At 54.4% G+C, this 26,930-nt stretch overlaps 1 protein-coding gene across 1 annotated transcript; it reads right to left on the bottom strand.

Annotated features, from left to right (window-relative positions):
- Positions 1-5,260: 5,260 nt before the first annotated feature.
- SLC5A5 (solute carrier family 5 member 5) lies at positions 5,261-18,331 on the bottom strand. The gene is made up of 15 exons (XM_077842061.1): positions 17,960-18,331; positions 15,767-15,832; positions 15,279-15,330; positions 14,638-14,705; positions 14,050-14,204; positions 13,346-13,486; positions 11,163-11,292; positions 10,473-10,561; positions 9,852-9,964; positions 9,501-9,571; positions 8,550-8,636; positions 8,030-8,235; positions 7,016-7,119; positions 6,001-6,116; positions 5,261-5,476 (listed from the first exon to the last, which is right to left on the bottom strand). Exons 1-15 carry the CDS (start codon positions 18,329-18,331, stop codon positions 5,261-5,263), a joined length of 1,986 nt encoding a protein of 661 aa, XP_077698187.1.
- Positions 18,332-26,930: the final 8,599 nt, after the last annotated feature.

The following is a 26,930-nucleotide window of genomic DNA, read 5'->3' as shown; positions in this document are numbered from 1 at the left end:
CCAGTTCATTCATCCGGGGCTGTTTTCTGGTAGCTGCTTTTTCTGCTTCAGAATCTGCTTTCAGGATAAAAAAAAAAAATTTAAAAATGCGTCTCTCTCCAGTTCTTCTGGATGCAAAAAAAACATCTCTTCAGTGTGACCATATATAACCGATGCAGTGACATCTGCCTGAGTCTGTGGCCAGTTTAAAGCAGTATCTCTGAAAGGGATGTGGTGTCCCTTTCACGTCAATGGGGACGTTTACCCTGAACCCTAGTGATGACAAAGTAAATGCCAATGATTTCACCACTGATCAAAGAGTGCAAGGCTATGTCTACACTGGCAATTCAATGACAAAACTTTTGTTTTTCAGAGGTGTTAAACTCCCCACCCCACCCCACCCCCGGCTGAAAGACAAAAGTTTTGCCGCGCCAAATGCCAGTGTGAGCAGCACCTTGTCAGCAGGAGCGCTCTCCTGCCGACAACACAAACGCTGCTTGTTGGGGGTAGAAGCTTTCTGTTGGCAGGAGAGCTGACAAACAGTGGCTATGCTGCCCGACATGTAGCGGCCTGGCTGGGGCGACAGCGGCATGTCGCTAAACGCTGTGTAGTGTAGACAGAAGGGGACAGACATCAGCACAGGCTGCTGTTCCCAGTCTCTCACTCTGAGGTCATGAATGGGTGTGCTTGGTTTGTAGGTGGGGCTTTGAAAAGCAACACACTTTGGATTTAATCTTACTTTGCTCGCTGCTGCCCCCTCGGGGTCCTACTCTGGAGTTGATTTTGCCTTTTAGGGGGCAGAGAATTATCCAAAAAATATGCAAAACGAATTCATTCCTTTAAAAAAGACAAACAGAAACATTAAATCAATAAAGTTTGTTTAAATTTAAAAAGAGAAGTCAATTGATGTCGAACACGGGGACACAAACCAGCTCTGACATTTTTTTTTAAAGGGAGTTTATTGTTCCCCAGACCGTCCTAGTATTGACCTCCCTGTCCTTGGAGTAGCCTCTGCTTGGGGTCATTCCGTCCTGCAATTGACTGCCCAGTGGCCTAGTATACCCCACGGCCTCTAGAGCTTTTCTCTGGTAGCAAAACCCAGTCAGAGATTATGCAATCCCCTCGCACATGCTCCCTGATACTCTGTTTCCCTAATGCCATGCCAGCTGCGGCACCCACCCTCCATGGCCCGTTTCACTTCCCAGCCAGTGCTTAACATGGGGCAGGGGAGTTGCAAGGGGTCCCAGATCCAGCAACTAACCCCACATTGAAATTGAGCTGCTTTGCTGAGGAGCACACTTTAACCATGTAACACCAAAGGATTGGCAGACCGCCCCCCACACCTCGCACCCCTTTTTCAGCTCACTTTAAGCACGCAGCACCCAGCAGCGCTAGGCAATGCACATGTCCCGATTAGCCCTCTGAATGTCAGATTATCAAGCAGGTGGAATAAAATCACAGATCAGAGCTCCCCATAGATTGAATTCAAATCTTTTAGTTACTTAGCAGGGCTGGACTCCCAGCAGCTGATATTCCCACACTTGCATCACTTCCCCTTTCACCTGCTATGATAAGGGCAAATCAAGGAGTTGCCACAGCGTGGATTTTCCCATCTTAAGAAACACAGGAGCATCTGCAGCAGAGATACAAGCGAAGGGGCGTGGAGAATCAGGAAACTGCCGTGCTAACATTATGCAATGATGGAGCTGGCAGATTACTCAGATCCAGCAATAACTCACCGGAGGCAGGCAGCTGACACTTTACAGCAGTGATAGGTCACTGGGCACTTTTAGTGGATTCCCATGCTTGAGGCACAGCTGGATCAAAGGGTAGAGAAGGGCTGTTTGCATCAAGTCTGCCTTGGGCTCACTCGGCCTCCCAACGGCCAGCTCTGAGCCAGCACGGCAGCCGTGTCTGCGGCGTGGATAGAGGGCCCTAGAGCTGCTGGAAAGCCGCAAAGGATCTTGGCCAACGTGCTCCTGTTGCACTTGTGAACATCGGCACAGTTGGGTTTTCCTTTGCACAAGGGGTCAGGGAAACATCCAACCAAGCAGCCGTCACCAACCAGCTCATCAGCTGCGCTGCATGGCAGCCTCCCAGCTGCACCTGGCTCCCCGACTGGACACCACCTGGCTTCAGTGAGCAGTCACCCACCACAGCCAGGCAAGGTGGCTCAGCAGGAACTGACAGGCCAAAATGCGTTTCTCCCAGCGACCTGACGGCTGTTGACGAAGGGATAAGCAGGATCGGCTGGAAATGGCCAAACGAGCGGGATCCTTTAGTCCCAGCTCAGAACCCAGCTGGCTCCAGTTGGTATTTAACCAAATGCAATACACAGCCAGGGGTGGGGGACCTGTGCACAAGGGTGAATTTCCCCCTCTGGGTAGTCTGCTGAGGCCACATCAAAGGCTATGCCTGACCCATAGGTGGGTGCACGAGGAATATGGACAAGGCTAGAGGGGCGAAGGGCCTTCTGCCAAACCACAGCTAGTGCTGGATGTCACTGGATCCCGTCTGGCCCCCACCATTGAGGGGTGCATCGCGGGGTCTCCTGTGAGCCCAGAACTGCATTCCTCCAAGGGCGCGAGCAGCCAGGGCTTTGCTGGCTGATCCTGCTCCCCGTAGCTGTTTTTCAGTTCTCTGGATTTTAAGCTGGGTTTGATTCCCCTGGTGCCAGGGCCAGACACCACTCCCACCAGCTCCCCGGGCCAGATTTACCCCAGTGTAACTCACCCTCATTACAACACCAGTGAGCACTGCCCCAGAAAGCAAACCCCCCAGACATGTGCCCCACCACAGCTCAACCCAGCTCTGCTGCCTGGGGGGAAATGCATTATGAGCTTTTCCAGTAAACCCTGGGCTAAGGGGTGGGGCCTGTCAGGGCAGTACTTATTGGGGGGTGGAGCCATAGGATGTAGCACTATGGCCCTTCAATTTCTGAGCCATTCTAGGAAGCAGAAGACAGTGCAGTGGGGTTACAGCCTGTTTCTCTGACCTGGGGGACCTGGGTTCAACTCCTTGCTGTGCAAGAGTCTGTGGATAACTTGCTTCATCTTTGGGCCTCAGTTTCCCCATCTGAACACTGCCTGCCTCCCAGGGGCACTGCAAGGACAAACACCCTGAGCATGACCTCAGCTAGATGGGCAGCCCAGGTGTGTGACTGTAACTGAGATCAGCCAGCCACCTGTATTACGCCACGGCCCCCAGTCAGCCCAGAACTGGGACCTTGCCAAGGGGCCTTAATGTGATGTCTCCCTCTGCTGGAGCTGCACCGCCCAGGAGGCGCTCTGCCCTCAGCCCTGGCCGGGAAACACCAGGAGTCGGGGTGCAGGGGACCGGGTGCTAACTAAAAGCCAGGGCTCCTCATGGTGGAACCACAGCAGAGGGGACCCAGAACCAGCAGGGAGGGGACTGGGGCCAGCAGCTGGCTGTTTGAACCTTTTATTGAGCTTTAGCATCTAGGCATCAATACGGCCCAGGACAAGCCCAGAGGGGGACCAAACCTGCCATCTGGATCCAGGTTTTGTCTCTAAAGGGGCTCAGGAAAGTCCCATCTGCACCCAGCAGGGGCTAGAGGAGGCAAGGCCTCAGCATAGACAACAGGCTCGCTGTGAGTAAGCAGGGCGGCTGGTAGCTATGGCCCTGAGCCGGGACTCCGCAGATCTAGGTTCACTTCCTTGCTCTGGTGGGTGACCTTGGGTGAGTCCCTGCATCTGCCTCAGTTTCCCTAGCTGTAAGTTGGGGATAACGATGCTTCCTTCCTCTCGCTTGTAAGTGCCTTGTGGCAGTGGCTGTCTCTCCCCCTGTGTCTGGGCCTGGTGCAAAGGGACCCTGCTGGCTATTGGGCCTGACCCATGAGATCTCCTAGCACTTAGGAGCAGCCCTCAGGATCAGCCACAAGCCCTTCCCCATAAGGATTCCTTTGGCCCCGCTCTGGGTGGAATCAGCATTCCCCCCCCCAACCCCACCCCCGTTCACACACACACTAACTATTTCCTTCTCAATCTTTATTAGAGCAAGGTGTTTACAGTCAACAGGCGCTGTGTGCCCCTGATAAGATAGACAGGGGGCAGATAAGCTATTTCATGAGCAGGTACGGTCTGCGGTGGGTTGATAAAGTACTTCAGGCACAGAGGAGTTATGCAAGAAGCAGGAGTCTCGAAGCCATGCCGATATGCTGCCAGAGGGTGCCTGGAGCGAGACACTGTTAACTCCAAACACTCCCTAAAAACCCCAGGTCGGGCCTGAGCCTGCCCAAGGAGAGAGCTCGGCCCGCAGCCCCACCTAGAAATCAGGACATCAGCGAGGCTAGGGCCTGTTTACCGCAGCTGGGGATGCGGCCTAATGGCTGGCCTGAGAGGCCAGGGCAGAGCTGACCTGACCCCATCTGTCCCCCAGAGCTCAGCCTAACCCTGCCCCACACCATTCCCCACACCGGTTAAAATGAGCTGATGTGGTACTTAGTGCCGGGTGGCTTCAGCTGCCGATTGCTGCTGCAGTGGGGCCGGGGGGCAGAGGCAGAATTTGGATGGGGGCTGGCCTAGCTGGGGTTTATTGGATCCACAGCGCAGACAATCCCCTGCCAGGTGCAGAGGTGAGGGCGTGGGCAACCTGAGAGGGGGATTCAGAATGGAGGGGCAGGTGGCGTGGGGCTCTCCCCCCGGTGCCCTTTACATAGCAGATGTGGCGAGCGCTGCTCTGGTGCTCAGCAGAGGACTCCAGGGTTCTTTCCACGGCCCATTCTCCAACTTGCCAAGCCCTTTGCTTGCTCCCTGCCTCAGTTTCCCCATAAATCACCAGCCTAAATCCCAGGGCTCCATCTGTCGCTATGTTAGCAGCCAGGAGGGGGTGGGCAGCTCTAGACAAGGCCCTGCTCTGTCACAGCCACAGGGCTCAGCACCGGCTGCAGCTTGGGCCCTCCGTATGGCTACTGCCTTCCCAAACCCACTTGGGCTGTGCCTGGCTGACGCCTGCAGCATCCAGGTATCTTGGTGCAGCCGCTTTGCCGTGTCAGCCTCGGCCTGGCCAGTCAGAGCCACAGGCACCCCCTGGAGGGGGATGGTGCAGGGTGGGGGGTGCTGTAATACTCCCCCCCAGAATGTCCTTGCTGGGGGAATGTGGAGGGGGTTGGCCAGCCCAGGGCTGCTCTGTCCATTGCTCCCTCACTGGGGCAGGGGCTGGATTCGTTCCCCTCCCCGCATGCTGGCTCTGGGGTGATGGGGGCTGGCTGAACCCAGCGCAGCCTCCCCTTTGGGCCGCAGCTCAGCGGCGCTGCCCAGCCCTAGACGCTGGTCTCTCGCAGCAGGTGGCAGCAGCCGGCATCGACAGGGTGGTTGAGCCAGAGGAACTCCTCGGAGTTGCACTGCAAGGGGGCGCCCGCCTCCAGCTGCTTCGCCAGCAGCGCCCGGTCGGCCTCCTCGCTGCCCGTGAGCCCTGCCAGCAGGAACGTGGAGGAGCTGAACGGCTTCTTCTGCAGAGTGGGGGAGACCCCCGAGTCCTGCGGGGGGAGAGCGGAGATGGAGGAGGTGGGGCTGACGTGGGGGCGGACACTGAAAAATGCCGCTCCTCTCCCCGCCCCCCCATTACATGTCCAGCGCGAGCCTCCTGCCCAGCACGGGCTGCCCAGCCACTGCAGCATCGCCAGCCTGGCCAGCGAACCGGCCGTGCCGTGTGCCACGAGTGACATACTCAGCCCATCTCCTGTGGGGGAGGCGACCCCGCTCGCAGCCCCCCAAGCCAGGCAGACCATGCAAAAGCTGCCTCGCCTGAAGTGAGCCCTGGGAACACCCGGGGCAGACACCCTGCGGGAAAGGCGGAGGGTCCCTGCTGGAAACACCTGGCTCTGGTGTCTGGCCAAGGCCGCGCTGGTTCCCTGCTTTGCACTGAAGTGCGGTTTTGCCCAGAGATGCCCAGGCAGCCACTGGGCTGCAAACTGGGCTGGTGGAAACTTGGCAGGGAACAGGGAGAGAGAGAACCCTCCTGCCCTCCCCCGAGCACCAAGCCCCACCCTGACTCTGTTACCTTGGTCAGACTGTCCTCAAAGGGGTTTTTCCCGCCCTCTGGGGAGAGCGAAGAGGTCTCCTTGATAATGTCCCACCAGAGCACGCTCCGGGGCATCTGGCTTCTCTTGGTAGGACCTACCAAAAAACAATGAAAACCGGATGGGCAAAGTCCCTGTCTAATGACAACTCTGGCTAAACAAGACCCCATGGAACAGGGCAGGGCAATGCCTGTGCCAGTCTTCGACCACCTCCGGCGCCCTCCAGCCCTGGCGGACGCTGAATCGCCTGCCGACGAGGCCAGGGAGCATTCTCCCCATGTCACGGATGGGGAAACTGAGGCACAGAGACCCCAGACTTGCCCAAGGTCACATGCCGGGTCCATGACAGAACTGGGAATGGAACCCAGGAGTCCTGACTCCCCCTCCCAAAGTTTAATCTCAAGAATATCCTCCCTCCCCCGGTGGGGGCCTGAGGTCAGGTCGCTGTCCCAGGGCTTCCACACTCTGCTAGTCTCCAGGAGAAGCTCATTTGACCCTCTCCGTGCGTGGGGGCTCGGTCCAGTCGTGGGGGTGATGGGACACAGATCCTATCCTTCGTAGGCTGCCGGTGGGGACAGCTGCTGCTGTCCGAATGCTGGCTGGGCTATGGGACACGAATTGGGGGGGGGGGGTATCAGCCCAGCTCCCCATGGACATGTGTCCGTGCTATTGTCACTCGTTGGCAGGCTCTGCAGAGAGGCCAAGGACTGAACTGGCCACAGACACTGAACTATCCGGTTACCACGAGAGGTCACGGCTGGGACAGCCCATGGGGGAAGCCTGCTCCTTCACCGCCCCTGAGCTGTGGGCGCCCCACGCATCCTGGAGGCTTGTCTGGCCCTTTGCACCAGCGCCGCGTTCTCACTAGATCATCCAAATCTGCCCCCCTCTCTCCTGCCCTCCACCCAGTCCCAAGCTCCGTGGGATGCCAGGGACCAGCCCAACATCTGGCACCCCTGCCCGTTGGCTGGGCTGGCACCTCGCAGCTGGCATTACCTGTCAGGTAACTTATCAGCACCCCCACCACCACAGTGGACAGCGTCCCCAAAGCCCCAAAGTAGAGGTAGGACATGGCGTAGAAGTCATCGGCAATGGCCGGCCTGCGAAGGAAGTGACATTGTAGTAAAGCAGAGGGAATGATATCGTGATAGGCTAAAGAAAACCACAACTAGGTACATCTAGGCTGGTCAAGGAAGGTTCTATTCCTGGGAGTCACCAAGGCTGAGACTTGGTCATCCCCTATTATATTGCTTGCCCTACCTTCCCCCCAGCCCACCAGCCTGGCTCAGCCCCCTGTGACCTCTGGGCTCGTAGAAGGGAAAGTCTTCGGGACAGGGCTGAGCCTCGCACTGTGAACCCAACAAACCGGAGGTCTGTAGGTCCCACCACACTATCAGTGCGGAATACAAATACTGCCAAATCACAGAGTTGCCCATCTGATGTGGTCGGGGCTTTGCAGGAGGAGAAATCAGTGTCCCATATTTTGTTGGTTTATTTACCCGATCTACCCCAGTCCTGGACCAGAGCCATTACAGACGGCATGCAGCCAAGCCCCTCTGTCAGAGCTCTCCACCCATGCACCACTGCCCAGGGTCAGGGAGCAACTGTCCCCAAACCGGACTCCTGTCGGAGAGATTCAGGCAGGGAGCGAGTTCCCCTGCTGTTTGCAACAGCTCCCCTCAAAGAAGCTCCATCGTGAAACTAACAGCCACCCAGGAGGTCTTCAGAACACGGCTGCTGTCGGCTCACACGCTCAGGAACAGACCTTGGGAGACTAGCAGCGCCACCCAGTAACCACCCACCACCACCGCAGCTCAAACCCTAGAGGATAATGGGTCTGAACCCAACCCTCAGCTCAGCGCACCTCCAGGCTCTGGGAGAGTTCAGACCCACAGGTACGCTTGCGGGCTGGCCCTCATCTCTTTCCTGGGACAGCCTCCGATCCAGGCAATTCCCAGCCCTGGGAATATTCAGCCCCTGCTGGATTGGTTCCCTCATTCCCGGCCTCACCTTTCCAAGGGTGCGGAGACGTTCCGCGGAGGCAGGGGTCCCAGGACAATGGTGCTGTTGATCCCCTCGGTAGCATTGTAGAGCGGGCACAGGTCTCCGTAGTAAGGCAGCACTCCCATGGTGTCCTCACTGGGTGGGTAGATGGTGCCCCCCACCGCCACCCAGAAGGAGAGGACAAAACCAGACCCCAAGCCTGCAAAAACCCCCTAGAAGCAGAAAAGAAACAAGGATTCAGCCAGAGCCTGGGCAATAGACATTCCCCCACAGCTCTCGGGCATCTCCGCGCACACAGCCGGGTACCTGCTTCTAGGGCCAGCATATTCCGGGTCTCTCGGGAGCAACTGGAGACAGGCACCGGCAGCTGGAGTCGAACAAGGCAGCTGGCAGCCCACACCCCACCTACAGCCCACAGATGCCCCTGATCTCCCACTCCCTTTGCTCCAGAGCCAAGCCGAGCACCAGCACCCCAAGTCTGATGCACTGAAGCAGCCTCCTTCCCCCCAAAGTGGCAGGGACTTACGACTGTGTTGCAAACGGGTATGAACATCCCAAGGATGAATGCTCCAAGCAAAGGGCCGCTTATCACTCCCATGATGGTGAAGGAACCCTGGAGAGATGGAGATGGGGTGGAGGTCAGCCAGGATCTGGATAGGGTTTGGCACTCAGGGGCCCGGGAGGAGAGCAAGGCAAGACTTTCCCATCTCAACTTTTTTTTTTTTTTTAAATGAAAAAATTGATTTTTCGACAAAGGGGAGTTTTCAGGAGAGAATTTAATTTTCATGGACAACCAAAAGTGGTTCCCAACCCCCAACATCACAAAATAAAATTGGGTTTTGTGGACATTTCTGTTTTCTGTTAAGAAAAGCGGGACAGGACGGGTGGGTTTTGACCAGCTCCTGTCAGGAAGGTCTGGCCAGGAGTCATGGTCTGTCCTGCCTTAAAAACCTCATGCACTTGAATGAGGGGACTTGAGTTTCAACTTGATCCATCCCCAGGCTACGTAGCTGCAGCCCAACAGCTGCTGTGGGATCCTGCTGCTGAGGGGCACCTGAGAGCCATGATCCCAAACTCCAGAGCGTTGGCAACAATATATTCATCACTGGTGCCGACACAGCCCCAAAGTTTTCCCAAACTTTGGGAAGCTTCTAGTCTTGGAATCCCAGTGGGAGATGCCCGGAACTTGATTTTCAGAGGCTCTGTTGACTTCAGATAGAGTGGTTGATGCTCTGCAGGAGATGGGGTGGAGGAGCATAGGGCCAGGGGGTGGGCGACAGGGTACAGAGCCCTTGGCTGGCAGACCCCTACGTCATTGCCACCTCGACAGCTCTTCCATGACTCACGTGAAATGAGCCGAAGCAATGGGGACCCAGTGCAGTGGCTGTTGGCCGGGGCCCAGGGACAAAGCCTGCGGATATCGAACCAGCACCCTGGGGCATGGCACCATCTGGGGGCGGGGTGGGAGGAAGCTTACCTGCAGCACACCGCCTCCCAGCAGGGAAGACAAGGCAGCCACCGTGATGCAGGAGATGCCGTAGATCAACGCTGCGGGATGGAGAAAAAACAGCCTCAGGCCAGGGAAGCAGCCGCACCGGACCCACCCCCTGCAGGGGGCTGAGGCATGGTGGAGGTGCGGGGAGCAGCTTGGGGCTGGGCAGCAGGTCACTTTGATGTGTCTCCCCTTTAGCCATGGAGCCCTAAGCAGCCAGGGTGAAATGCACCCCCAGGTGGAGGGCCCGGGCAGCCAAATGCCGAACTTTGCCGCTGCCCCATCGCCATGCAGCCAATGCAAGGATCCCCCCCCTCCCTCCAGCCCCACACTTACAGAGTCCCTTAGAGAGGAGGGTGAGTTTCTGTGGCGACAGGGAGGGCATGCTGGGCTTGACCAGGTCTTCCACGGTGACGGCTGCCATGGCGTTGATGCTGGTGGACGCCGTGCTGGGGAGAGACGGGACAGGAGCAGAGGAGAGTCATGCATGCCAGGCCAACGGGATTGTCATCCTCCGGACTCCCAGACTAGGTGGGGTTGGGCCCGAGGGAGTTTTGGATGGGAGACCAACAGGGACTGATGTGGAGGGAGGAGTGGAGGGCGCGCTCCCCTCTGGGTCAGTGCTCATGCCTCAGCACATCGCTAGGGGGCACTGTGCCACAGGATTAGGGGCACTTGCCCCACAGTCCTATCCATCCCCAGTGCCGGCAACCGCAGTCTGTGCCCAGAACTGCCCCTTTAGCTGCAGCTGGGCACAGCGACTTTCCTCCTCACTTCCTGTCCCAAATGGCTGTGGGGGGTTTAAAGAGCTGACGAGCTCCACCCCAGAGCCAGCTCTGAGCCGTGGAACAACAAAGGGGAGCGGGGTGGGGGTGGGATAGCTGGGCCCCCAACGGAGCCCAGGGCTACAGTCACTATTGCGATGAGTTGCTGGGGAAGCTGGGCTCTGCCTCTCACCTGAGGGTCCCACTGTACGCGCAGGCCAGGAAGAGACCGGGCACGCCCGGGTACTTCTCAAAGATATCCAGGACCAGGTAGGGCATGTACTGCAGGGAGGAGATGGCCATGTTACAGAGGAGCCAGAGGCAGGGAGGAGGGGTTATTCCAGAGTGAGACTAAACCCCCTCTTCTAAGGAGAACTGGTAGGGGGTGGGGGAAAGGACCCCCTCGGAGAGCAGCTTAAACCCGTCGACCAGGACGCAGAGAAGGGGATGCCCCAGAGACGTGGGTTAACAGCAGAATATCGAGCGCCAGGCATGGCACCTCCTATCCCAGGAGCACTTTGCAAAGCATCAGCCCTCCTTTATAGATAGGAAAACTGAGGCATAGAAAGGCGAAGGGACCCACCCCGGATCAAGCCAGGACTAGAACCCAGGTGTCCTGATTCCTAGTCCTACGCGCCAACCACTAAGGAAAGAATGCAGGTGTCCTGCTTGCCAGGCCTGTGCTCTGCCCTCTAAAGAATTAATGATCCACACAGGGGCTTCACCAGACGACCTGTCAAGCTCCCTCAGTTTGGCCTCTTGTCTTGATCTCTTCCACCCAGTCATTAACAGGGCAGTTCCCCCTGGCTGCTCAAGTAGCCCTCAGTTCACTAGAGCAGGGCTCCCCTGCAGCAGGGACAGAGGCCAGCCAGGCCGTGGGTACCTGGTCGGGGGCAGAGATGTATCCAGCCAGGAGGGGATCACAGTCCTTGTAGAGCGCAAACATCACAATGCCACAGCCCACCGCGCTGGAGACGATGAAGAAGAGGCCCACTTGATTGACCAGCAGAGCACTGAGAACACATGGACGGCAGAGATCACAACCGGGACAGAGCCAACACCACACAGTTACGTCTGGCCAGGAGCCGGCTTTCCCCTCCGCCAGGCTTGGGCAGATCCACTGTTCGTGCTGGCTCAGCAGCCCCAGTGGTCTGTGTTCATCCCCCTTCCCCACGGCAGAGGCAGGGCAAGCTACCCATGCCCTCAGGCTGGGACGGAGGTGCCCCATTTCAATGGGACGTGGGTGCCTAACTCCCAGAGGTTCCACTGTAGGGCCCCCCAGCAAGGTGCCCTCCTCACCCTGACCCACAAGTTGCACTAGAGCCAACACTGCCAGACAGAGCTTGTTGCTTTGGGGCGCTAGCCTGGTTTGAGACGCCCCAGGCCTGACCTGCAGAGGGGCAGAGCACCCCCAGGCCAGCCAAAGCCAGTGGGCACCCTAGGGGCTCAGCACCTCTGGAGGTCAGGCCCTGGGCACAGCATGTCAGGCCTGTATCCAGCCTCGCCCTTCTCAGCGCAGGGCTCCGCTTGCGCTCCCCAAAATGTGCCCCAGCTCAAGGGCGGGATCCCGACCTCCAAGGAGAGCCCTCCCCTCTGCACACCAGGCAGAGCCCCTCGGCTGCCCCCACGGTGCGCAGAACTCAAAGTAATCCCAGAGGACTTGGCCCACAGCCCGGGGAGGCTCACAGCGAGATCCCCTCTAACATAGGGCCCAGCTGCAGGGACCACGAGAAATCCAGGGGCTGGGGCTGGCTTTGCAAAGAACAACGGTCTCCTGTCACTGGTGCCCGCTTCCCCCAGAGATCGGTGATAACTACTTGTAGCCTTCCAGGCTCTGGCTTCATCGATGGCTTCCTGCCACTGCCCGGGTCCCTGGGAGACCCCGGGATGGGACAAAGCTACCTGAGGAATGAACATCCTACCTGTTTATGGAACAAACCAGAGCTGCAGGGCACAATTACTCAGCAAAAGCCACCTCCACTTCCTGGCAGAGCTACACCCTAGCTTGGCTCCCTGGCAGCATCTGTCTGTTGTGCTGACCTACTTAACTCTGTGACCACTGCCTTGATCCAGGAAGGATCCTTCCCCTGACTCTCCGGCTGGGAAATCCCCTCTTGGCTTCCACAGGAGTGCTGGTTAGCTGGGACACTTTCCTCTCCACAATCCCTCACCATTCCCCACTCCTGACAAGACTGGAGGGAAGGTTTCCTCTTCCCCAACCCCCACCATGCAAACCTCAGCCCTGGCTGAGGCCTCTCCCCCGCCTCCTTTCCCCATCACTCAAGTGGCTCCTCACTAAGCTCCACCCCAAGCCAGCTAGTCCCCATGGTCACATTTCATCCTTTATGCAGTGGGCTGGGGAACTCACTGCCACAAGATCTCACTGCAGCCAAGAGCTTTAATCTCTGCTGGTTTTATGTCCCTGCACGAAACGAGGTTCTTGGAACAGGCACAACCTCAGCCACCGATAAGTACGGGCGGGCTGGTCCCAGCGCTGGCATGGCCAGCCGGGTGGGGCAGCTAGTCTCCCCCGGCCATTATCAGAACACTGGAGGAGGCCAGGGTGGGTTATCGGTGCCTGACGGATCATGGCTTGTGTCTATAGACTCACACAGGAGGAGGGGCATAAGGCTCCGTGGCAGCGGCCATGTTGATATTAGAGATACCGGTATCTGGGCAGATAGTAGCATGTACGAGCCAATAAACCCCAGACAGATCGTCCCCCTGCACAGTGGTGGATCAGGAGGGACGAGGGCACCTGTGTCCCACCTGCACCCTGGGCTTTCCCATGCCAGCCAGGAGACAGGTCAGGGGATAGAGGCGTGTGCAGTTAGACCAGACGATCAAAGGTTCTAATCCTGCCTGCTCCATAAGTGCAGTTTTACATGGCAACACTGGATCATAACCCTTCAGCCGCCAGCACTGGCCGCAGTCACCGTGAGGTGACTCAAACAGGGTCCCGCTTCCTGCATCCCTCTATGCTGAGTTCCCCAGCAGCCTGGCTCTCACTTCCCTAGGAAGTTAAACCCTGCCTCAGTTTCCCTTTCCGAAGCAGTGGGGACTCACAGTTTTGCCTCATTCTCCGTCTTGCAGGCCACATAGCGCTGGACCTGGGCCTGGTTCACGCCGTACATGGAGAGCCACACCATGGTGCCCCCAAAGGTGAAGGTCCAGAAGGTGTAGCGGCTCCTGGGGTCTGGGTCGAAGCTGTAGACAGAAGGGGAGGGCGAGACACAGACTAAGCTAGTCATGCAGGGGGAGAGTCTCCCAACACAGACTATTTTCCCAGCCCCATAAGTGAGTGTGTGGGGTTGGGGGAGGGGCCCCCAAGCATCTTGGCAGTTCTACCTCCCACCCCAGTCATGCTGGGACATCCCAGTGTAACGGGCTGGCATTTTGGTGCTGTCATGGTACAATGAACAGCCGGGAAGGGTCACACCGCATTGCTGTGGGAATATCCCACAGGGCCCCAGTGTGGGACGCAGACTGCCAGCCCTGAGAATCGCCCCACTAAAAATGGAAGCTGGCAGGGAAAAACCCTGGGGCAGACAGCAGCCCTGCTCAGCAAGGACACCTCTGTAGCCAGCATGGGACTGGTCCCAGGTCTGGAGGGGAGTGGGGTCTAGCGGTTAGAGCAGGGAGATGGGAAACAGGACTCCTGGGTTCTCGTCCGAGCCCTGGGAGGGGAGTGGGACCTGGAGGTAGGAGTCCTGTGGCTCAGAGTTAGTGGGTTTCTGGTGGGAAAGGTCCATGCTGGGAAAGGCACCTACTCAAGCAGGTTAACCCTGGAGTGGTTGGATGCGATCTCCAGGACTGCTCCAGGGCTGCCCACAAGCAGCGTCCCCTGGATCAGGATGGCAATGAACCCAGACAGCATCACGAACACCTGGAACACATCTGTCCAGATGACAGCCTTCATCCCACCCTGCAGAGGGAGAAGAGGAGGGTCAGTGCCCTGGGCGGCCAGCACCAAAGTGACATCACAGAGCCCCCAGGGGCCAGAGCCTGGGCTGGAGCAAATCAGCACCGATCTGTGGACGTCAATGCAGGGACACTGATTTACACGGGCTGGGGCCCTGGCCCCAAGGGTTAGCTCATCCCAAGCCGGGTAGGGACATGGCCCAGCGAGCTAATATTCCCCCTCATGTCATCGCTGGTTTGACCTGCCAGCAGATTGTGGAAGGGCCCCGCAGGGCACAGGATGGAAGCCCCTTTGCATTGGGCATAGCACCAGGATACCCCAGGCAAGCCCCATCCCACCCGCCTGCTCGTCTCTCTGATTTCTGGGATCTCTAGTGGAACCAGTCGAAAGCTGGAGGACACGTGCCAGCAGCAGAGAGGGAGGGGCTGGTACTCACTATGGTGGTGTAGAAGGTGCAGATGGCTCCAGTGGAGAGAAGAGACGCCCAGATATCCAGCCCTGTCACTAAACCAAAGAAGAAGTCAGTCAGCTAAGGGGAGACATTCCCTGACCCAGCCGTGCGGCCCGCAGGGAACCGGGCTCGGCACAGAACTCCCGATTCTCCCCAGCCCTGAACTTCGGGGCCTGGGTCGGCTCTAAGGGCCAAAGTTTGCAGCCCGTCAGACAGCGGTGGCGCTCACAAGAGCTAGCGGGACGGATCCCCAGCTGGCATAAATCAGCATCGCCCCACTAAGCCAATGGGGCCAGAGCCCCAGCTGGTGTACAGCGGCCATAGCTCCACGGGAGTCAGTGAGGCCAGCGGGAGTCGTGGGCTGGCAGGACAAAGACTCTGTAGCCGCAGCAAAGGGTATAGAGGAAGGGCTTCAATTGTAAGCTGCTTGGGGCAGGACCCAGAGGGCGGCACCTGGCATGATGGGGGGCTGGGCTGTGCCTTGGCACTATGGGAAGAGAAATACTAAAGAACACCAGCCAGGCCCCTTTATTTGCACGTTCCCCTTTCCAGGCGTCGCTCCAGGATGAAGGGCACTGGCCCAAGGACCCTGAGACCAGGAATCACGTGGGGGGCCTGGGATGTACCTTGGTTGAGGATCAGCGCAGGAGCATAGATGACTATCCCTGTGTACAGCATCTGCAGGTGGAAGAAACAGCATCCCAACCCATCGTCAGCACAGAGCACTCCGAGCCCGTCAGCAAGAGCTCAGCCCCCAGCGGGATGGCGGGAGGGCGGGGGGGAAATCAGATAACGGGGACCAGGTCTGGAGTAGGTCCAGCTGTTGCCCAACCCTTGACCCTCATGCTGTTCACAGTGGGCACCCCCCAGACAGAGGTACCCAGCAGGACACGACCTGCCCCATGGCGTTAGAGTGAGGCTAGATCCCCCATGCTCTGGCTCCCAGTTCTGTGCCCTACCCACTAGGCTGCACTGTGGAGCGGATCCTTTAGCTGAGGCCGGGAGAGGCGTCTGCTCAGACCCCACTATGTCATTGTACTTAGACCGCTCTGCCTGTGCGGCCCCCACCCCCAGACATGCCACTCCGCCCCAGCCGGACCCCGGGACCACGCACCGTGGCAGTGATGTACTGGATGGTCCCACATAGACGAACCTTCCTGCTGAATCTCATCTCCAGGTACTGCAAGAGAGAACGGGGAGCAGGGTGTGTAATTCAGTGTGTGTGGGGGGGGGGGGGAGAGGGCTGCTGACCTCTTTGCTCATCTCCTCCACGGGAGGGGCCTCAACAAGCCAACCCATCTCTGAGCAGCTCCCCAGCCTCTCGCCGAGCTACCCCCAGCACAAGCCTGCTGGGACAGGAGCCCCCAAATGCTGCTGAGGGTCCTGGAGGAGTCTGGTTCTTCAGGGGACTCAATCTAACCCATTTCCTTCCTTTGTGATGGTTTGTCTCAGCCTGTCAGTGCAGCCCCCTGCCCCCCACAACACATTGCACAGGTGCAGAATTGCAAACCCCTTTGCTCCTCGCAGAGCAGGCTCCCCCGCCCCTCGGATTTACAGCAGTGCTAGGTTTGGAGGGTAAGAAAGTCGGAGGGAGCAGAGTTCAAACCACGGTTCTGACCCTTCCGATGAGATTAGCACTGGCCTCTCAGGGGCTCCAGTACACAGATCCAGTGCCCCTGGGACTTAGCGGCCCAAGGGTGCCGTGGGTTCACCGGCCAGACAGTGTGTGTGTGGGACAGAGAGGGGGACCCCTGGAGCTCTGGAGAGCAGCCGCCTTTCCACCACCACACAGTGAACGGGCCTCGGAGCATAAATGTGCTTAAGTAGGGAGAGAACGTCCCGGAGCTGAGCCGGTCGCGGGCACTTGGCTAAAGGCAAAGAGTGGGATTCAGGCTCCCAGATCCCATTCCTTTTCATGGTCATTGGGCACCCAAACGCCTCCTTCGCTGTTCCGTGGAAGCAGCATTCCAGTCCCAGGACTAGAACTAGGGGCCCGTCTGCTCCCCCCACCCCCCCTTAATGCATTTGTCCTCACAACTCCCCAGCAAGTCAGGGACGTGACATCAGCCTCATTGGACAGAGGGGAAACTGAGGCACCAGGAAAGGAAGGGGGTTGGGGGCAGAGCCAGGAACTCCCAGATCTCCCGAGTCCCCAGCCAGCATGGGAACTGGCAGAGCTCAGGTTCCACAGAGACCACTGCCCCTCACAGGTGGCTCCAGCTCTCTACCTTGCGTGTCATTGCATGGCTCGCTAATGCTTCCCCTCCAGGGACACGCTGTTTACACCACTCAGAGATGCCGCTAACACAGGTCCCAGCACATGCTCCAGCAAGCCAAGAACAGGAATCCAAGCCAGGGCGTTGGGTGAGGCACTTGTGATACTGGGGACTCAGTCTTTAAGGGCTGAGCTTCCCAGACAGAACCTGAGCAGGGCGTGGGAAAGCTTTGGTTGTTATGCTCAGCCTGAGGGAACCAGGCACAGAATAAAGCACCCAGAGCACTGAGCGACCTCACAGAGCTAGAGACAGGCAGCCAGAGACCTCCAGGCTCTGGGGAAGCTGTGATCTGCCCCCACCCAGCTCTGGAAGGTGATCAGTGCCCCCGCATCCTTCCCCAGCCCTTTGGGGGAGCATGCACCGCCTGACCTCAGCCTTCTCCCCACCAAGGCCCTGGCAGCGAGGCTCCTTTGTGGGACCCAGCAGCTGCACTGCCTGGAAGCCCAGTGAGGAGCCCTGGAGTTTGTCAGGGATAATAGCAGGGCCAGGAATCCAGGCAGCTGCTCTCCTGGGCCAGGCATTTGGCGCTGACAGACACCAGACTCCTAGTCCCCTGTTCTAACCATATCCGTCCCCGAGCAGGGAATAGAACCCAGGCGTCCTGAGTCTTACCATGAGACAAGCCTGCCTCTCAGGCTGAAGGAGGAGAGAGGAAATACTGTGATCCCAGGGGGCACCGTCTGACCCCCACCCCTGTGTCCTGAGATCTGGGGACAGTGGATTTATCAGCTCCTGTTATCCATGGTGTTTATTAATGATAAGACTCTGGATGGCCAGCAGAGAGCAGGATTCCTGACCTTTCCCACTCAGCAACTAGGAGAATGTGCTTAGCAGAGACACAGGGCTGGGCTAGCAGGGGAAGGTTGCCCAGCTCCTGCTGCCCCGTAAATGCCCTTCGCCAATCCTAGCAGCCCCTCAAATTCATGAGCACTGAGCAAACCCTGAACAAACCCACCCGCAGGGAAGCCACCTGGGAAGCCAGATACGTGTCTGCCCAGGCCTGTCTCTTGTGTCCCACCAGGCTCCCTTACCTCGTAGGTGCTGGTCAGCCCCAGGCGGTAGAAGACGGGCAGGAAGAGGTAGGTGGTCAGCAGGGTGTTGAGCATCTGCCCCAGGCACATCCACAAGAACTTCATGCCGTAGCGGTAGGCCTCTGCCGGCACACCCAGCACCTGGATGGCCGACATGAAGCTGGCAGAGAGCGAGAGCCCCACAGGCACGGCCGACATCTGGCGCCCCCCAGTGAAGAAGTCGTCGCTGGTCTTCTGCCCGCCTTTGGAGAGGGCGTAGAAAAGCCCAATCCCCGTGGAGACCAGGAGCATCAGACCAAATACTCCGTAGTCCCAGAGGCTGAATGTTAGCATCTCCGGCATAAAAACCTCCATGCTGCCCACCTGGGACATCGAGCCAGCTGCTATCCGAGCAACGCCCCCGCCTCAGACACGGACAGACCCAGCCCCACAAGTTCCCCCCCCCCCCCCCGCAAGCAAATCAACAGCTAGGCCTGCAACGGGACCCTGTGCCGTAACTTGCTGGCTCAACGCAGCCACCCGAGAGCTTTGCTAGCAAAGCAGGGGCAGTTTGGAAAGCGCCTAGATAGGGCCACAGACAGACAGAAATAGACACACAGATAGGCAGCAAAGGGCTGTAAACAAAAAAACCACTACAGTTAACCAAGTGAAGGTTCACTGTGGTAGAAGGGAACAAATAATAATTATTTAAACCAACAAAAACAGCAAATTGTGTATGAAAATCAAAGTGTTTCAGAAACTGAAATTCACAGTTTGGATCCAGGACCCAGAGAGACCCACACTGCAGAAAAGTCTCTATGTTCACGGTGTCAGGATCAGCCGGGGGGGGGGGGGGGAGAAGAAATATTTTTTAAACAAACAAAACCATCTGGCCTGGATCCTTTCTGAAAAATCAAAATATTTTACAAACTGAAACTGACCAGAATGTCAATATTTTAAAACACATCGTTAGAAATTAAAGCAAGTCCAGTTGAGGCTGATCAAAAAACAAAACCAAACCTGTTTTGTCTATTCAGAACAATGCCAACACTCAGCACTTCCCCCCTAGTGCCTGGAAAGCCAAAAGGTGATGGCACAAGAAAGAAAATACCCAGCTTAAAAAATTTTAAAAAGGAGTGATCAGTGAAATTGATACAGGTGAGAAGATCAAAAGGCAACAGGTTCCAAACCAGTGTTGTGCTCAGCAAAATGTTCCCTTGTGTTTAAAAAAGATATAAGATTCCTAAAAGCCTTGTTTCACAGTAAGTTTCATAAGCAGATAAATAAATAACTAAATCAAACCCCACTAAACTGCTAGGAAAACAAGAGCAGGACAGGAGAAAATAGTTTGCTGCCAGCAGGAGCTGGGATGTCCTGGGAGACTCCTTGGCAATCCAGGTCCCCTTTAGGATGAAGCAGCTTCTCAGTCTACCTGGGCAGCTCTGGGCTGTGAGCGTTTTTCTAAAGTCACTTAGCCAGCAGGTTTGCGATAAGGGAGGCGGCTGCTTAGAGTTTCTCAGAGGGGTGTTGATTTATTTGATGGGAGACCAAGGTCATCCAGGCTTGGCCAAAGGAGTATGTGTCCAACGCCAGGCACCCTTTCAGCACTGGGGCTAGGAGAGCAGGTGGAAGTCGTCAGGAGGAAGTTTTTAAAGGCACTTTCCAGCCCAGGGCCCAGGGCGTGGTGGCAGGTTATGAGCAATGACTGGCTGTCACAGCTTTCTCACCAATGGTGGAAAGCGTGTAATTAGCGAAGGGACCTACCAGGGGAATTGGGGCTGGTTCTGAGAGGTAAGTGTCAGGTGCTTCCTGGTAAGGGATGGCAGGATGCGGGAGAGGAGAGAAGAGCCGAATAAGTGGGTGGAAAAAAGAATCCAGTAACTCCCGCCTTGCACTGGTGCAGTGATTTACAGCTCTTCTGAGCAAGGCTGCAAAATGCTGCCACTAGACAAGGGAGCAGAGAGCTCCCCACTCCCTCCACATGGCTGTACGACTCGGTCGGGCTCTCAGGGACACACGCACACAGCCTCAGCAGGCCGCGAGCAGCGATGGATGATGCCCCAAGGCCCATTGGCTGCCTGCCTCCCCAGGGGAGCTCCTGCACCGCCAATCCTGCAGGGCCAGGGCCCGGGGCCCAAAGCTCTGCTTGCAATGCCTTAGCGCAGGCAGAGAGGCGCTGAGTGACCGTGAGTGCTCCCTGTCCGATCATGGATATCAGGGGCGTGCTGCGCAACTCCACCCCAAGGGAGCAGGAGTCAAAATGTCCCCCCTCCCCCCACCCCACAGTAAATCCCAGTCAGATGTGGGGGGGGGGGGGGGGCGTGTGAAGGAGACACTCATCGGGGAGAGAGCAGAGAGGAAACCCAGCAACCTGGTGCAGCTCCATGCAAAGCCAGAGCGTGAAACTGACCAGCCCTTGAATCCAAAGATCCTCATCACAGCGAGTGTCCATCTAAGGAGCAACTCCAGCCCCGGCCAGGGCAGTTTCTACGGGGGGATGCCCTGCACTTCGCCTGTGCGTTTTCACAGGCAGCGCCTTGGTGGATTAGGTCAGGGCAGGGCAGTGGCTCAAGCACTTCTGCAGGGCCAGTGGTGCAACTCGCACAAGACCGCGGGCTCCCTGGCTGGCCCCTCCGCAGCCGCCACTGTGCAGGCAGAAGAAGCAGGACTGGGCAAAAATTTCCCGTCCTAATTTATACCGAGAACTGGGGGGGTTTGACGAGATGAAAGTTCTCTGGGGAAGCAGCTGCTCTCCTTGGAACTTTTCAGGTTTTGTCACAAATTTGATGTTTATACTTTTTTTTTTTTCTCTCCAGTTTTTTTGGCCTTTTTTAAAAAAAATTTCCATAAAAAGCCAAACATTCCTGTGACAAATACCCATTGCCCAACCAGCTCTCATTATAAGCCCTCCAGGCCCTCCCCTGTGACAGTCCATCTACCCCCCCACCCCCCACCATCCCATCACTGCCTCTGTCGGGCCCTTCGCTTTGAGACACCAGGCATCTGTTCCTTTTTAGAGGTGTTTTCACTGAGGGGGTTCCTGATCAAATCCAGGTCTGGCCTCATGGCAGCCACAGCAAAACTGGGTGAAAAGGGAGAGAGAGAGAGAGAGAGATTTTAAAAGTCACTGGAGAGCTGTTATCTGTGTTTGGACTCTGAGGAGGTCATGAAGTCTGGGTTAACCTTGCAGCAAGGAGAAACCCAAAGGCCTTGTCTGTGCAAAGACACCAGCCCAGCTTTCGGATAAGCAAGTGTAAGCAGCGCAGTGATTAACCCTTTCCGCTCCTGCCTGGCCCCTTTGATTTCAGTAAATGCCAGTGCTGAGGCAGCGCACTAGGTACCTAGTTACTTGGCTCCTCTGCTGGGGACAGAGGTGGAGTGGGTGGTTTAAGGTGCCTTTAACCTTAAAAGGTGTGCAGGGCCCTCCCCAGGCTGCAGTGTAACTTAGAGCAGCCCCAGGGCTGCTCTAACTTACACTCTGCATCCCATGGCCCCTAGGGAGCGGAGCACTCTCGACATGTTGGATCATATTAAAGAAGTTCTGTATTAAAATCACAAATGAGTTTGATTCCCCATAGTTTAAATTCCAGGGTATTACTAATTAAGAGGTCTCTTGGTTCTTGGTACTGTTTCTTTCCCTCTCTGTGTGAAACTTGCAAGCTACTAATTGTGTTAGTACATTCTAAGACAGAGTCTGTTCTCAAAGCAATTCCTTGTAACAACAACTACTCACCCAGAGAGAGACTCAAAGCAATACTCTGTAACAACAGAAACAGCACCCAGAGACTCCCGACTCCCTGCCCTTTTGTTGTATTCATCTCGCTTTGTTAACAATTGTGATTAAAATAGAGATAGAGGATGTATGTGGATGGATGCTTGGTGTGGATAATAACTGAATGTTCAGGGAGGTGCCAGCCTAAGAATCCAGTGTCCATCGGCTGAAGAAGGCGTCAAGTGGAAATAAACAGAGGACCCCCGGAGGGCAGACTGGAATCCACCCAACAGCATCAAGGATGGGAGAACCAAAGAACAAGATAACATCTGGCAGCACGGAGCCGTCAGGAATGTGCCATCTGCTGATTGATTCAGCAACAGCATGATGAAGCAATTCCCATAGACTGGCATAGGAATAAATTCCTATAAAAACGGACTCTAGAAAGTGAGAACTTTAGGGTCTGATTCTGCAAACCAACTTCCAGGAGCATCAGATGAGCATCTGACAAGGCCCTGCTCCCTCCTCAGGTCCAGGCCACCTGGCCAGTGGCTTGGGATGAGCAACTCTAAGGCTGGTAACTATGATAACAACCTTGCAGAACGTGTGTGTGTGTGTGTGAATAAATATGAAATTGAATGGAATGGTATAGCTATAACTAATTGCTTACTATGATTCTTTCTGTATTCACAACAAATGTGGCATTTTGCCTTTTCCCCTTTAATAAGATCCTGCTGGTTTTTATTTTATTGGTATAACATTTTGGTGGAGAATTGCGAGAGGGGGAATACTGGTAAAAAGCCTCAGTTATTGTAAATATTGGTGTGCAAACTGCCAGCTCTGTTGAGCTCGGCATTTCTATTAGGTTAACCAGACCTGCTGACCTCCGAGAAGGTAGCAGGGAAAAACAAGTTAACCAGACCTGCTGGCCTCCAGGAAGGTAGCAGGGAAAAGTGTATAAATTAAGCTAAGGTTACTAAAAATGACCAGGTTTAACCAGACCTGCTGGCCTCCGGGAAGGTAGCAGGGAAAAGTGTATAATTTAAACTAAGGTTACTAAAAATGATCAGGTTCAACCAGACCTTCTGGCCTCCGGGAAGGTAGCAGGGAAAAACAGGTTAACCAGACCTGCTGGCCTCCGGGAAGGTAGCAGGGAAAAGTGTATAATTTAAACTAAGGTTACTAAAAATGACCAGGTTTAACCAGACCTGCTGGCCTCTGGGAAGGTAGCAGGGAAAAGTGTATAATTTAAACTAAGGTTACTAAAAATGACCAGGTTTAACCAGACCTGCTGGCCTCTGGGAAGGTAGCAGGCAAGAACAGGTTAACCAGACCTGCTGGCCTCTGGGAAGGTAGCAGGGGACCTGCTGCCCTCCGAGAAGGTGACAGGGGAAAAACTCATAGATTAAGCTACGATTACTAAACTTAAGTCCTATTGCTCACTGAGGTATTGGGGCAGCAAGAAGGCCTAAGAGCCAGGCTAAGCTACTCGCTGGAATAAGGAGTAGCAGGTTCAGAGAATCTAGGCTGTGTCACTCCCTGGCCTGTGCCAGGTGTGACAAGGAAATTTGATAAGCTATGATTTCAGAATCTAGTCTGTGTCACTTGCTAAGGAATAGCAGGAGTGACAAAGAGATTGAAATATCCGTGAAAAGATGTTTAAAACAAAACTGGGTAAGCCAGTACCAGAGGGAAGAATGGAGTCAGAAGGAACTCCAACCTCACCTTTTGTTAAAGAAATTACCGCTTTTAAACAAATCCTTCAGAAACGTGGGCACAGTCCTTGGACTAAACGAGCCCTAGCTGATGTCTGCACTATTTCGGGGCTAGAGGATAGATTGGCTCCGTATATCCTCATATACAAACCTCCTAGTGCTGCCAGAAGAGAGTGTGAGGCATGTAAGGATTCTTCCCTCCGCTTGTCTTCATGTAAAGAGGAAAAAGCACAAATGGAAAAGGGAGCAGACAACTGGAAAGTCCTGGGTACAAATACCCAAAGTCAGCTGGAAATAGTGAAAGAGGCACTCCAGGAATGCAAAAAGAGAGAAAGGTTCCTGGCAGACCAAGCTAAAGCCTCTGAGAAAACTGAAAGAGAGAATCATGTGCTCCAAGGTATGGTAAAGAAATGAACCTTGAAGCAGGGCCAAGCACCTGCAAATCACAGTCGTGAATCACTAATTAAGAGTCAAGGAGTACTTGTGGCACCTTAGAGACTAACCAATTTATTTGAGCATGAGCTTTCGTGAGCTACAGCTCACTTCATCGGATGCATACCGTGGAAATCCGATGAAGTGAGCTGTGGCTCACGAAAGCTCATGCTCAAATAAATTGGTTAGTCTCTAAGGTGCCACAAGTCCTCCTTTTCTTTTTGCGAATACAGACTAACACGGCTGTTACTCTGAAACCTGTAATTAAGAGTCTGAAACAAAAATTGGGCTTTGCCTCTAAACAGGTAGCAGCCATTACGCAGGTGAAGGGGGAGAAGGTCCTATGTACGGCACCCCCAGGCATAATGACAAAGAGAAAAGAGAGTGAAAAAGTTAACTCTGCAGAGGCTGGAGGGAATTAAGCAGCTAAACCTTGTGAAAATGTTAAAAAGGAAAAGTGTTAGAGAAAGTTCCCAGAAGTCACCTACTACAGGACAGGCCTAACAAAGAAAATAACAGAATGCCACTAGCCGTCACCTTCAGCCCCCAACTAAAACCCCTCCAACGCATTATTAAGGATCTACAACCTATCCTGAAGGATGACCCAACACTCTCACAAATCTTGGGAGACAGGCCAGTCCTTGCCTACAGACAGCCCCGCAACCTGAAGCAAATACTCACCAACAACCACATGCCACACAACAGAACCACTAACCCAGGAACCTATCCTTGCAACAAAGCCCGTTGCCAACTGTGCCCACATATCTATTCAGGGGACACCATCACAGGGCCTAATAACATCAGCCACACTATCAGAGGCTCGTTCACCTGCACATCCACCAATGTGATATATGCCATCATGTGCCAGCAATGCCCCTCTGCCATGTACATTGGTCAAACCGGACAGTCTCTACGTAAAAGAATAAATGGACACAAATCAGATGTCAAGAATTATAACATTCATAAACCAGTCGGAGAACACTTCAATCTCTCTGGTCACGCAATCACAGACATGAAGGTCGCTATCTTACAACAAAAAAACTTCAAATCCAGACTCCAGCGAGAAACTGCTGAATTGGAATTCATTTGCAAATTGGATACTATTAATTTAGGCTTAAATAGAGACTGGGAGTGGCTAAGTCATTATGCAAGGTAGCCTATTTCCCCTTGTTTTTTCCTACCCCCCCCCCCCAGACGTTCTGGTTAAACTTGGATTTAAACTTGGAGAGTGGTCAGTTTGGATGAGCTATTGCCAGCAGGAGAGTGAGTTTGTGTGTGTGTGTGTGTGTGTTCCCGGGGGTGGGGGGGTGAGAAAGCCTGGATTTGTGTTGGAAATGGCCCACCTTGATTACCATGCACATTGTAGGGAGAAAGAAATGGAGTACTTGTGGCACCTTAGAGACTAACCAATTTATTTGAGCATGAGCTTTCACTGATGAAGTGAGCTGTAGCTCACGAAAGCTCATGCTCAAATAAATTGGTTAGTCTCTAAGGTGCCACAAGTACTCCTTTTCTTTTTGCGAATACAGACTAACACGGCTGTTACTCTGAAACCTGTCATTATTGTAGGGAGAGTGGTCACTTTGGATAAGCTATTACCAGCAGGAGAGTGAGTTTGTGTGTGTGGTTTTTGGAGGGGGGTGAGGGAGTGAGAGAACCTGGATTTATGCAGGAAATGGCCCACCTTGATTATCATACACATTGTGAAGAGAGTGGTCACTTTGGATGGGCTATTACCAGCAGGAGAGTGAGTCTGTGGGGGGTGGGGGGGCGGAGGGTGAGAAAACCTGGATTTGTGCTGGAAATGGCCCAACTTGATGATCACTTTAGATAAGCTATTACCAGCAGGACAGTGGGGTGGGAGGAGGTATTGTTTCATGGTCTCTGTGTGTATATAATGTCTTCTGCAGTTTCCACGGTATGCATCCGATGAAGTGAGCTGTAGCTCACGAAAGCTCATGCTCAAATAAATTGGTTCGTCTCTAAGGTGCCACAAGTCCTCCTTTTCTTTTTGCGAATACAGACTAACACGGCTGTTACTCTGAAACCTGTTAGAGAAAGAGCATCCTTGGTTTCTTTGCAGCCATTCTGAAGGAAAAATGAGCCCTTTTCCAAAGGAATGTCTGTAAATTAGCCAGGCAAAAATCAACTGTCTGATTAAAATCATTTGACTGGACAATTTAGTTAAATTTGCTAAAAGAACATAAGAGGGTTCTATTGGAACTTAGCTGCCTCAAATGTATAAAGGGAATGTAAGATGTAAAAAACAGAGCAGTGTGGAAGGGATGTTAAGGAAAAGAAAATGTGTATGTATCTATCTGTGTGTGTGTAAATATGTAAAGTGCTAAGGACCAATTGGTTTTGGTTTTGTTTTAAATATTGCCACTAAAAATCCATTTGACTCTTTAATTCAAAGTTGCAAAACTGACAAGACCTTTTAGCTAGACACAGGTAATTAGTGTTGTTTGGCTTTGGGATTTGGCATTTAACCCTTAAAAGGTAACTCAATGCTTTACAAAATTTAAAATGTTTTTAAGTTGTGGCTGCAGCAGGGCAGTCAAAATCAGGAGAATACAAAAAAAAATTCTGGATTCTTTTTGTTTGGTTGGTTTTTGTTTGTTTGTTTTTGTAACAAAATAGGAGATGAGAGCTGTAGTAAATAAATAAATAAGAAATTAAAAAAGACAGTGCCCCTCTGAAGCAACAGCAGGGGTGAGGTGCACAAAACAAAAAGAAGCAATGTTAGAAACACTGAGCTTTAAAATGGGTCTGAGTAATCAGACTGTCACTTGGATAAAGGTGCATGAAAACTCTGTAAGCAAAAAAAGAAATAGTGACACCTTATGTAAAAACGGATCTGGATCATGTTCTAGAAGTTAAACGATGGAAGGAATGTGCATTTGCCCCAGAACTTGTGCAGGGTATATTGTAGAAGGGGCAAAAGAAATGCAAACATACTGTGCTACTTAATTAAAATGCTATTCGGGCTCCAAAGGGAGCCACCTTAGGCTGGGTTTTCTTTTTCAGATTGCTGTGTGTCTTGGAAGCAGAAGTAAAAAGTGATCAAAACTCTGGTGAAAGTTGATTGTGTCCCTTTTAAGATCGAGTCTCTGAGCTGCTGAGGGCTTTAAAT

The sequence above is a fragment of the Eretmochelys imbricata genome, chromosome 25 (genome assembly GCF_965152235.1).
Source record: "Eretmochelys imbricata isolate rEreImb1 chromosome 25, rEreImb1.hap1, whole genome shotgun sequence".
Taxonomy (NCBI): Eukaryota; Metazoa; Chordata; order Testudines; family Cheloniidae; genus Eretmochelys; species Eretmochelys imbricata.
Note: the sequence above shows the minus strand (reverse complement) of the source record. Positions and strands in the feature narration are given on the sequence as shown.